Below are 13,015 nucleotides of genomic sequence, written 5' to 3'. Positions count from 1 at the left end.
GCAGCTGGATGCAATAATCGCATGCCAATGTGCATTGGCTCGTTTAGTTTACACTCGAAGTAGATTGGTCTCTCTAAGCGAGATGCCAATTCGTCGGTCATCCGACGTGACGTCTCCGTTCCCTCCTTCAGGGAACGAGGGTTACCATACGTAACCGAGACGTTTCAAATAATCCCTGACTATTATGGGAAGTAGTCTTCCTTGTGTTTCAATATACACCACCATTCAAAAGTTTGGGATCAGTAAGAATTTTTTTATGTTTTTGAAAGAAGTCTCTTTTGCTCACCAAGGCTGCATTTATTTGATCAAAAATATAGTAAACAGTAATATTTTGCTATATTATTACAACTGAAGAAATAATTTTAAAATAATTGAAAAATTGATTGATTCCTGTGATGGCAAAGCTGAATTTTGAGCAGCCACTACTAACATCTTTAAAAATCTTTCTTAAAAAATCATTCCAGTATACTGATTTGGTGCTCAAGAAATATTTTTTATTATTATCACAGTGGAAAACAGTTGTACTGCTTATTATTTTTTTGGAAACCATGATACAGTTTTTTGTAATTCTTTAATGACTAGAAAGTTCAAAAGAACAGCATTTATATATATATATTATAAATGTCTTCACTTTCGCTTCTGATCAACTTAATGCATTCTTGCTAAATAATAATAAAAAATGACTGACTCTGAATATTTGTATGGTAGGTTACAAAATGTCGCCAAACATATCTTGTGTTTTACGTCAACATAGTGTCCAAACCAAATTACTCTAACCCTATTCTGACCAACATTCCATATTAGCTTTTAAATCTTTGTTGTAAATCAAATGCTGCATGACAAAAATGCTCGCTAAGCAAATTTCTTATTATCTTTTTATGCTGTAGGTTGGCATGAGGAGTTGGACAGAAAGTTGTCCCAGAACAGCCTGGGTGACCAGACCAAGTTTGGCAGTAAGACGACTCTTAACCGCAGGGTAAGCTGATAAATATGCTGCTTCATGTCAGAAGGCTACTTATATTATAATGATTAGCGATTATGAATAGGATTAATAGATATGTGATGTTTGCAATAGCATGATGATTTGAACTCCAAAGATGAACGGAATTGTTTGTCCTGTCTGGCAGTCCCATGGCTTGCATTTGTGCAGTTTGTCTGACTAATCCAATGACAGTAATGTTTTATCACATGATATGCTCAGATCACAAAATGTTTCCGGATTTCTCCCTTGACATTTTCCTTCCCTGTATTCCTTAATGCTATTGATTTAGAATAATCGTGATTTAAATCTGGCTGATCTCTCCTCAGGATACTTATCGCCGTCGACAGATGCAGAGGTCAGTCACGCGTCAGATGTCATTTGACCTCACAAAACTGCTCGTCACTGAGGACTGGTTCAGTGACATCAGCCCTCAGACTATGAGGAGACTCCTCAACATTGTATCAGTCACAGGTCAGCATTCAATCTTTATGTTCAACATGTTCCTAAAATGATTCATCACTGCATATTATTTCAAAGAAAACAATTCTCGGTGTAATCTTTAATCAAAATGCAGTAACTTTTCCAGTGACATCACTTGAGCTATTAGGTAATGTTTACTAATAGGCAAACGGGTTTAGTCTGGTTAGTAATGGCCACCTTTTGTAATCAAAATGAAACATGATGTTTTCTAATTGACCCCATTTTTTTTCATTTTGAGTATCCTGTTTTCCTCTGAAATATGCCACCTTATGGAAGTAAGACAGGTTGCAAACATCTGAATTATAGCAGAGTTGCAGAGGTATACTACCCGTATGAACGTTTACAGTCAGATATTTTGTTAAGAAAGAAATTAATACTATTTATTCAGCATGGGCATATTAAATCGATCAAATGGCAGTACAGACATTTATAATGTTACAAAAGATTTCTTTTTCAAATAAATGTTATTTTGAACTTTCTTTTTATTAAAGAATCGTTTAAAATGTATCACCCTTTCTACAAAAATAAGCAGTACAACTATTTTAAAGATTGATAATAATAAAAAACAATACCAAATTACCATATTAGTATGATTTTTGAAGGATCATGTGACGCTGAAGACTGGAGCAATGGCTGCTGGTAATTCAGCTTTGCCATCACAGAAATAAATTACATTTGAAAATATATTTAGAAAGAAATCCGTTTTTTTTCTTTCTCTTTTTGTTCTTGTTAGGTTTTTGTTTTTTTGGTTTTTTTGGTTTTTTGCTGTGATTTTGATCAAATAAATGCAGCCTCAGTGAGACTTCTTAAAAAAAAATTTTTTAAATCATACCAACCCCAAATTTTTGGAGTGGTAGTGTATGTAGTCACTATAATGGAATATGAACCTTCAGATATAAAATCATAAAGTCTGAACATTCAGTACTCATGAAATATGCTCCTCTTGTTTAGGCCGCTTGCTGAGGGCCAATCAGATAAGTTTTAACTGGGACCGGCTTGCATCTTGGATCAACTTGACTGAGCAGTGGCCGTATCGCACGTCCTGGCTCATACTGTACCTAGAAGAGACAGATGGCATCCCAGATCAGACAACCCTGAAAACCATCTATGAAAGGTAGGGGCTTTTAAAGAAACCACATGACGCTATTTACGTTTTATAATGTCATTATGATGTTGTAATGTAGATCTCTAGAAAACTGCATTTGAACTAACACAATTCCTGATGTTTCAATTTCACCACATGCTTTATCACAGTAGTTTTGTAGCTCATCAGATTGCCAGAAACACACTGTTGTTTTAAACTTGAGATCAACAACTCCGATCATAGCTAATCTGTGCAAAAAGAGTTTTTTTTCTTTTTTATCAGAGTAATCTTATGTAATGTAAATGGCCACCTTTTGTAATCAAAATGAAACATGATGTTTTCTAATTGACCCCATTTTTTTTCATTTTGAGTATCCTGTTTTCCTCTGAAATATGCCACCTTATGGAAGTAAGACAGGTTGCAAACATCTGAATTATAGCAGAGTTGCAGAGGTATACTACCCGTATGAACGTTTACAGTCAGATATTTTGTTAAGAAAGAAATTAATACTATTTATTCAGCATGGGCATATTAAATCGATCAAATGGCAGTACAGACATTTATAATGTTACAAAAGATTTCTTTTTCAAATAAATGTTATTTTGAACTTTCTTTTTATTAAAGAATCGTTTAAAATGTATCACCCTTTCTACAAAAATAAGCAGTACAACTATTTTAAAGATTGATAATAATAAAAAACAATACCAAATTACCATATTAGTATGATTTTTGAAGGATCATGTGACGCTGAAGACTGGAGCAATGGCTGCTGGTAATTCAGCTTTGCCATCACAGAAATAAATTACATTTGAAAATATATTTAGAAAGAAATCCGTTTTTTTTCTTTCTCTTTTTGTTCTTGTTAGGTTTTTGTTTTTTTGGTTTTTTTGGTTTTTTGCTGTGATTTTGATCAAATAAATGCAGCCTCAGTGAGACTTCTTAAAAAAAAATTTTTTAAATCATACCAACCCCAAATTTTTGGAGTGGTAGTGTATGTAGTCACTATAATGGAATATGAACCTTCAGATATAAAATCATAAAGTCTGAACATTCAGTACTCATGAAATATGCTCCTCTTGTTTAGGCCGCTTGCTGAGGGCCAATCAGATAAGTTTTAACTGGGACCGGCTTGCATCTTGGATCAACTTGACTGAGCAGTGGCCGTATCGCACGTCCTGGCTCATACTGTACCTAGAAGAGACAGATGGCATCCCAGATCAGACAACCCTGAAAACCATCTATGAAAGGTAGGGGCTTTTAAAGAAACCACATGACGCTATTTACGTTTTATAATGTCATTATGATGTTGTAATGTAGATCTCTAGAAAACTGCATTTGACCTAACACAGTTCCTGATGTTTCAATTTCACCACATGCTTTATCACAGTAGTTTTGTAGCTCATCAGATTGCCAGAAACACACTGTTGTTTTAAACTTGAGATCAACAACTCCGATCATAGCTAATCTGTGCAAAAAGAGTTTTTTTTTTTTTTATCAGAGTAATCTTATGTAATGTATTTGTCCTGTATGATTTTTTTGCATGTAGTTTGTTCGTTAGCCCATTAGGGTCCTAGAGAAAAATGTCTCCTTTGGGAAGTTTCCTGGAAACGAATAATGGGAGGCCACAGAATGTCAGATGAAGCCAAAGAAAGCAGGTCCAGATCATTAGATAGGCTTCCCTACGGTGATTAGTCAGATGATGCTATTCATGTAAGACTTGTGTCACTGCATAGATATGTCGTCAGATATGAAATGATTATGGAATATACTGACTGCACTCATGTTGTTTATTTCTTTACACATGTGACATACCATCACTGTGCAGTTCTTGTTGTACACAAGTATAAAGAGAGAAATTAATGCATTCGCGGCATGGGTGTATTCTGACATTTTATGGGGTTTATAGAGCATTTCTGAAAACCCTTAGGTCTGTTTAAGTGGAAACATATGAAGTTTGTGGTTTTATGAAGAGGTTTGGCATCCAGAACATCAGTAATATTGCTGTATTGTGTTGATACTGGCTGTCTGCACACTCCTTCCACTCTTAAAGCGGCCCATGCCCCAGAAACACAAAATGAAATGAAGATATTGTGCTGCTAATGCCGAGTTATATCAGCATCATTTTCATTTTCAGTAAAACCATCATGACTTTGTTTTATCTGGCAAGGTTCAATGACATTTATGCCAGGGTATGTTAAAACCAGTCATTCTCACAAGACCTGCATTGTTTTAGTAAAAATGTGATGGACGCTCCACACATGCAAAAGTAACTTTTACAAACCTTAAAATATTAGCATTGTCTCATGTTTCTCAACTTGTATCTTTCATGTACTGCCTGACAGGATCTCCAAGAACATTCCAACCACTAAAGATGTGGAGCCTTTGCTGGAGATAGATGGTGACATCCGTAGCTTTGAGGTTTTCCTTTCTTCCCGAACTCCAGTGCTTGCGGCTCGAGACATCCGCACCTTTCTCCCTTGCACTGTTAATTTAGATCCCAAACTCAGAGAGATTATTGCAGGTAAATGTCTTTTTTTAAAACAAATCACATTTAATGTGTGTATATATATATATATATATATATATATATATATGTATATGTCCCAAAGTTTGATAACAAAGTTGTGAAAATTACAAACCTTATAGAAAATGAATTACAAACCTTATAGAAAACGAATAGAGCATATATAATATTTCTATTTACCTTAGTCATACCCTGTTGAAAAGCATGTTTTCCAAGTTTTTATCTCGGTATTTTCTCAGATGTGCGTGCTGCCCGGGAGCAAGTGAACATGGGTGGCGTCACCTATCCCACGCTGCCTTTGCAGGAGGGACGTCCAATATCAGTCTACAGCCAGCAGTCCTCTGCCTGCTCCCCTACTGCCTCCTACAACGGCCCGTATAACCCACCGGGTGTGTCTCCTCAGCCCCACAGCGCCTATTTCAGCGGCATGGCCGGGCCACAGCACCCGTTCTACAACAGGGTGAGTGTCACCGCACAGATAACGCACAAAAGATCACTTGAATTGCAAAATTTGATAGATTAAACAATGAATAAGAAAGTGTTTTTGTTGCAATCTATCATTAGATTATTGCCATCTCTTTGGGGGGCGATTGAGGTGAAATGGGTCCAGTTAAAACCGATAAATAGTGTCAAGTGTAGATTGATGACTCCGCTGTGTTTTAGACTTAACTTTCCTCAGGGAGCTCTATTAGGCACGTCGGCTCATTTAATAGATGAGGGAAGTCCCTTGGACGAGCACACGCCTCTCAAAGTATTCCAGCCTCCGTGCCAAACATTTCCACATGCCCACCCAGACAATTTTTCATTCATTTCCCTGTGCTCGTGTTTCAGTGATTGTTTTTCTTCATTTTAGCGTCATTTATATTTGTGTTTGCCTTGTTTTCTTAAGTTCAGCCCCATAATGTAACAAAATTAGGTGTTTATGAGGCTACATGTTTGTACACATTGTATCCCTCCTAATCATTTATTTTTTAAGCATTTGTGCATGTTAGAGAGAGAATGTGTGTGTGTGAGAGAGAGAGAGATTGAGTGTTATTTCATTATTTCACATGTTTGGATTTAAAGGAATCTTTCAGGTTCAATACAGTTAAGCTCAGTTGACAGTGTTTGTGGCGTAATGTTGAATACCAAACATTTTCTTTAAGAGAATGAATTTCTTAAAATGGAAGGGCAAGTCGAAATTATTAATAAATGAAAAAATTGTTATTGATTTACCTTGTATTGAACTTGAACATTCCTGCATGTATTTATTTATGATTTTCTGTTATATTTTCATTCCCTAAATTTTTTTTCTTCTCCAAACTTGGTCTCCCAGCCATATTTCCCCCAACATCTATACCAGCTGCCGCGGCAGTATGCTGGCAGCTCCTTCCCTGCTCATGTTCTTCTACGTCCATTCATTAAAACCAGCTATCCCAAGGACCATAGCAGTGGACTTGTAAGTACTAGTCATGAACAAAAGCTGCCAGACCTTGTGCTTATGGATAACAGCATAGCGCTAGTGTTAGACATTCTTGCTAGGGTTTCACTTGCTGACATACTTTTCTTCTACAGCTAATGTTTAATTTTTGCTCTGCAGGTGTTTCCTTTTATAAACATGAATATAAAGTTTCTTCTTCCCTCTTGTCTTATATGTCAGTATCATTTTATTTTTGCTGTTTTCATGGTATACTTTATGCTTTTTCTTAGAGTGTAATGTGTGATATGAAAGTCTGTCATATTCTTTGTGGCACTTTGTACGAATAGAGTCTTATTACTTATTCATGGTTTTTGTTGTGAGAATTAGTAGAATTGTTGAATTGTTGTCAATTAGCATGAAAGGCTTGTTTCAGAAGGGCCAAATATTTTAATCTTCTTCAAATATCTGTATGCCCCCTTTAAATTGAGACTTTGGCCTGTTCCAAATCTTGACAGTCTCGACGGTGTCCAACAATAAAACATACATATTTTTCACAGTCTGTTTAATTGTTTTTAAATTAATTGCAAAAGTATTTTTAATTAAATAATATTATTTGCTAATAATAATATTTATTGTGCATAAACATTTTGTATACAACTGTTCCCACGTTTTATTTATATCACACAATGCGTTGACTATGTTCAAAAAAAATTTTTTTTCCCTTTAATTTGTGAGTTTGTCACTAATTACAAACCATGATCCCACGGCTAGATCCCAAAAATGACAGCTTAATTTAGATTTTTTTCCCCGTTATTTTGTTTATAGAAAATAACATTCAAGATTTTTAAAATATATTTTCAGTCCCTGTTGTGTACCCTATTTGTGTAAGGTGCCTTATACCTAGTGTTTGACATTTGGTACATTTTAAGCTTCATTTGTGTGAGAATAGAAGCAAGATGCCAGTGTTCAAACAGGCACTGCACTAGTGACGTCAAGCACCAGCTGCCTTAATGTTCACCGGAGGCTTTCACAGTCCACCAGTTCCCACATGCTGTAGAGAAAAACTCATTTGCTCTCCATCTTTCTTTCATCAACATGAATGTAGTTCCCTCACGATTTCCACCTCCTTTGTCTCTTCCCTCCTATCCTCTCTCTCCTCAAGCAGGGTAAGGTACCGTCTTTCAAAAAGAAGCAGGTACTGAATCCTTCTAGACTCGGCTTAAGTTCTGCTGCTCTGCTGATGCTTCCCTTCCTCACATGCCTTCACAAACACCCGCTAACACTCTCCAGAGCTCTAAACACTCACACCCCCCGCATGCACTGTGGGACAAAAGAAATTCACTCACAGTGGGGAAGGAGGAATAAAAGTGCTTAAGTTGAAGTTAGATGCCTAATATAAGGTTAAAATTAAAATATGCCAGTTAACTGTACTAAAAAAAAAGGGTCACTGCATTAATACTCATACCCACCTAAGTGACATGCTAACATGGAGCATAGTTTACTTGGTCACATTAAACTTAAGTCCTTCTCCTTCCTCAGAATTCTCACTTTCCCCTTGATCTTTCAAGCTTCTGTCCTTAAAAAAATCCTTTAAAAATAAAGAAATCCTATCTGTTTCTATACCCTTTCAGTTGTGATGATGCAGTTGTTTCAATGATGCCGATTTACACAAAAGCCATTGAAATAATCAGCTTCTCACACAGCGTGGCCTGGATGCCGAACTTTTAAAGTATTCTGTCAGAAAACTTTAAAAGTATAGAACGCAGGTGCCACTCTGACTTTCCCTTAACAGAGGTCTGTATTTATAGTCCATGTAGTGTAGGTCACAATTTTTGGTTTTGTTATAATTAGACGTAGCTATTTGAAAGCTACATAATACTTAATGTTAAGTGTGGTGGTAGATGTGACCCTTCAGCACTAACAAATTCTGAGTACAACTATTTGTATCCCTAACTTTTTCTTACCATCATATCACTCTAGATTTGCACTAGCTTCTTTGAAATCCTGCTGACAGCAATATGTTCAAAATGCATTGCATACTTTCCTCCCCAGTACCTCTTTTTGAGCCCTCTCTTCCTTGAATTTTAATTCAAGACCTTTTGCATTCCCTTTGGACCGTTTTCTAAAAATCTGCATGGTCTATCTCTTGTAGTAGCAGTCTGAAGGCTTCAGAGATCTTTCATATACACACTGTTCTGATGTAATTGAGTGGCACTAATGGTTCTGTGTGTTGTGTGTACCAGGGGTCTGCCTCTGTGGTCTCAGGCACTCCATCGATGCTGCTCAGCTCAATGAGCACAGATGTTGTCTGTGAGCGTGTCAAACTTATTGACGGCATCGACCAGAACATGCTTTCTCAGTATACAGCCACCATTAAGAAGGTCTGTATTTGTGAACCAAACAATTGTACACTGAGAAGAAAATATCAAACCTTTTTGGACTACGTTCTGATTTTGTGATATATTTTTTTCCAGGCTAACGTAAATGGCCGGGTTCTGTCTCAATGTAACATTGACGAGCTGAAGAAAGAGATGAACATGAATTTTGGAGATTGGCAGCTTTTCAGGACAACAGTGAGTAGTTTTCTATCAGTAATATAACGAGTTGGTCAGATTTCTATGACTTGCCGGCATACAAAAAATATAAATTTAAAATGTCTATGAATTTAAATGTGTGCTTGTTTAAATGTATAAATTCAAAATTTCTAATTTGATGTATTATATGAATACATATGAAATATGTATTTGAAAAGTTTCATATTTATTATTTATTTAATAATTATATGTATTACATTTAATATTAAAATATATTTTATTTGTTTCAGTTGTTATAAATGTTTACAAACATTTAGTTTCTTTCAGCAAGTGTTTTATAAAATAAATAAATATATAAATAAAATAAATGCAATAATAGCTTGGAATAATACAAGATAGCCATAAGTTCATAAACGCTTTTGCTAAAAAAAATAATGGCATGTGTGGCAGATTGTCATTTTTAAACCACATTTTTACACACTTGTTGCCACTTAGTCACATTTTATTCTTGGAAAGAATATGTGTTAGTCAGTTCAATACTTTTACCTAAAGCCAAGTTCACACTACACGACTTTAAACATCGGCAGATCGCAGTGCTGTTCAAACTACATGACTTGATTGTCTGTCTTTAAGTCGTTGTGGCGTTCACACTACGTGACTCTATGTAAATGATTCGCAACCGGGGGTTACACACTACACAAGCTGACAACAACTCTGTCACCAAATGACTCTACAAACCACGTTTTGTCATGAAAACACACGCGAGAATTGGAACGGGAATGATGCGAAACAACACGTGAAACAGGAGTTGGTTATTTGAAAATGGATGTCGGGAAGAAATTAGCGCTCGTAGTTCACACATAAAGATTGCTGAGCGCCGATCACCCGCTGATTTTCCCCCGATCACAGCCCGACCTGTCGGCGAGCTCGTTAACTTGCAAATCGGGCTTAAAATCCTGTAGTGTGAATTTAGCATAACAGAATTCATAACTAAATCTCACAGAAAACCAAATGTTTAAGTTGTAAAGCATGTACATTATCAAGAAATGTAAGATTGACCCAATAGTGCAAGGGACAGTACAGTTAACTATACTAGTCCATTTAGTACAGAAAGACTCTCACACTGGCCCTAAATAGTGGTGTAATGAAGTCGATGTTGTGCAGGTGATTGAGCTCCGTCATGTGGAGAACCAGATCCTGCATGAGGAGGCTCCTAGCGAACAGGGCAGCAGCATGGTTGGCCATGTGGAGTCTTGCAGGCAAACTGGTGCACCCGTTCACGGAGGAGTCGGTAACACGGACACCTCACCAATGTACAACTTCAGCCTGAGCTTTGAGGAGCTCAGTAACGTGGGATTGGATGAGCCTCCTAGGCACTCCAACCCTACGTGGATGGTAAGCATTTCTTCTTAGATTCTTGAACCCTTTTTTCCTAGCCATTCCATATTAGACATTTATCTCAACATCTCTTGCCTTCTGTAGGCCACCACTCACCGTACACCTAGTATATCCAGCCTCAACTCTCAAGAGTCTTCCAATGAAATTTGCAAGCTAACAGACAAGCAGCAGGCCGAGTACCGCAACGCCTACCAGGAATACATCGCCTCCATGGCTCAGATTGAGGTAGGAATGGAGAAACCTGTGCCACCTTTTGTTGGCCAACTAATGCACTCCAGCTCTGAGGACAAGAAGAAGGATGGAGGTGACCAAGATGGGCGCAAATCCATTTCAAAACGAGGGAGCAGCAAGTCCGGGACTGATAATACCGACTACGCGTCGGCAGACACGCCCACTTTAGATCCAATAACAGAAGAGGATGAGAAGGTTGACCATGGGTCATCAAAGACCCTTCTGGGACGCAAGACATCTGGAGAGAAGGTGAGCCTCTTCCAGGGTGCTGATCTGAAGCTGAAGCCTGGAGGCGGTTTACGCTACCAGAAACTGACCAGTGATGACGAAGAGTCTGAAGAGTCAGACAATGCCCCTCTGCTCAAGGATGGAGAGAAACCCGAGCCCAAAGCCTCAGATGCTGGAGATCGATCTTTGGCCAAAGGTAAGGATTACCTTTCAGATAAGAAGGATTCCTCTGACTCGGGCGTCCGCTCCAATGAAAGCTCTCCCAACCATTCCTTGCAAGACGAAGAGGCCGACCTGTCGCAGTCTGAGAGGGCTAACCTGATTGAGCTGGATGAGGAGAACTCAGCTAGAAAGCTAGGGCTGCCGAATAGTCTGAGTGGCCTCCAAGACCCAGCTATCGCCCGCATGTCCATCTGCTCCGAAGACCAGTGCAGTCTTCTGGCCAGCAGCCCCGAAGAGAGCTGGCCTTCCTCCAAGAGCTACAACCTCAACCGTACACCCAGCAACACCACCCTCAATAACAACACAAACGCCCAGCAAGGAAACAACGTTCGCCAACCCACAGATAGCTCCAACACCACCTCCACCACCACTGGAAGTGATGTCATCATCACTCCTGGTTCCAGCACCACCACCACCCAAAATGAGAACGTCCGTGTGGTGCATCTGAAGAGGGGGCTTAACCCTGGAGATCCCCCTGAGATCTTCAAAGTGTCCTCTGACACCGTCACCTTCGGAGAAGAGCGTGAAAGTATCCTGTAGGCGATGTCTGGATCTACAGCAGTCTTAGCTAATTAATGTTTTGTGTTGACGCATGCCTAAATACACGTAACGGTGATTGTGACATTTCTAAATGTTAAGTGTAGTTGAAGTGGGCTTCATTCACATCCGTCTATCTACTCATCAACCACCATCTTATATTTACATACATGGTGTTTCCGTACAGTATTAGTAGCTTAATCACGTATTAATGTCACCAGTTGTATGGCTATAAAGCATTTTGAAATCACAGCTGTAGAAGAATATTCAGTAGTGTTTCCCAAAAGAAAATATTGTAGTACCTTGTCATGGTAAAGCAGCCAAACTTTGTGTAAACCCCTTAAAAAGTATGAATATGAACATTGAACATGAATATGAACGCTCTCTTTGTGCTGTAGTTACAGTAGTGTATAAGCAGTGACAAGCATGTGTCAGACTGCAGTCCTAAATTAGCCAGTAGAAACTGCATGCCCTGTGATACTAGTATTTAGCAGTTAACTGTACTATTGGCAGCTGTCCTGAAAAGTAAAACGTGTTTGGTAATGCTTGTCTTCAACATGGAATGAAATAAACCTGCACTGACAGTATCCATCTTTTCTTGAGTCTTTGTTTGAGGAAGAAAAATGACTAAAAAAAACATTTAGCTGTTCTCTACACACTCGTGCAGAAATGTGTTCCCACGAAACAATTTGGTAAGAGCAAACTTATTTTAGTACCGTGAATTACAGATGGGTGGCACCAGTAGTTCATGCATTACAATTATATCCCACACCCTGAACACTTGCGAGTGGCCATTCAGTGTGTGTATTGCACTCAGAGATTGTTTTTTTAAGGAATTTCTATCAATACTTTTCGCTGTAAGATTCGTCTTGCGAAAATGAATTGTTTTCTCACCATTACACAAACTTTTTAATAAAACACCTTTTTTGGTGGTATACTTTTATTTGATAATCACAGTATTTAGTACGTATTTTTTGCGCAATTTTTTTTCCCGAAACCAATTAAGCGAAAATCCCGCCCAGCAGCTAATTTAATTGGTTAAGGCTTGGATTAGGGGTGTGGTTAGGGGCTGTTTGGTGTAGGCATCCATCACGGTGATTGACCTGACCAATGAAATATTTAGAATCAGCTACGGCGTGGAGTTTTCGCTGAATTGGTTTGGGGGGGGAAATCGTGTGATTTTTTTTCTTTATGTACCACCGTTTTTATACAGTCTATGGTACCACCCCATACAGAGCCGGACTGTTATGAGCTGGAGCAGCCTATGGTTACCAAACGCAAGGGCAAAGGGTACTTCTATTTTCGAACGTTTATTTAGTGTACTTTGACGAAATTTTTAAACTTTTGTAGTTAACAAAACATTTGGAAGCTCAGACAAAACGTATATATGGGTGAA

The 13,015-nt window shown here is 38.1% G+C and overlaps 1 protein-coding gene across 4 annotated transcripts in view; it reads left to right on the top strand.

The window, feature by feature from the left end:
- kidins220b (kinase D-interacting substrate 220b) overlaps positions 1–12,206 on the top strand; it is a 27,838-nt gene extending 15,632 nt beyond the window's left edge. Inside the window, exons 20-30 of one of the 4 annotated variants that reach the window (XM_016529228.1) lie at positions 888–976; positions 1,309–1,453; positions 2,414–2,576; positions 4,889–5,067; positions 5,310–5,530; positions 6,386–6,508; positions 7,635–7,664; positions 8,713–8,850; positions 8,944–9,042; positions 10,168–10,398; positions 10,486–12,206. In XM_016529228.1, coding sequence (XP_016384714.1) covers positions 888–976; positions 1,309–1,453; positions 2,414–2,576; positions 4,889–5,067; positions 5,310–5,530; positions 6,386–6,508; positions 7,635–7,664; positions 8,713–8,850; positions 8,944–9,042; positions 10,168–10,398; positions 10,486–11,622 — 2,555 coding nt within the window. In that variant the 3' untranslated portion in view covers positions 11,623–12,206. The remainder of the gene's footprint in view (positions 1–887; positions 977–1,308; positions 1,454–2,413; positions 2,577–4,888; positions 5,068–5,309; positions 5,531–6,385; positions 6,509–7,634; positions 7,665–8,712; positions 8,851–8,943; positions 9,043–10,167; positions 10,399–10,485) is intronic. The other 3 variants (XM_016529230.1, XM_016529229.1, XM_016529231.1) reach the window with 3 other exon arrangements.
- The last annotated feature ends 809 nt before the right edge of the window (positions 12,207–13,015 follow it).

The sequence above is a fragment of the Sinocyclocheilus rhinocerous genome, unplaced genomic scaffold (genome assembly GCF_001515625.1).
Source record: "Sinocyclocheilus rhinocerous isolate Xijiao unplaced genomic scaffold, SAMN03320098_v1.1 scaffold271, whole genome shotgun sequence".
NCBI lineage: Eukaryota > Metazoa > Chordata > Actinopteri > Cypriniformes > Cyprinidae > Sinocyclocheilus > Sinocyclocheilus rhinocerous.
The sequence above is the reverse complement of the archived record's forward strand: the minus strand, read 5'-3'. Positions and strand labels throughout refer to the sequence as shown.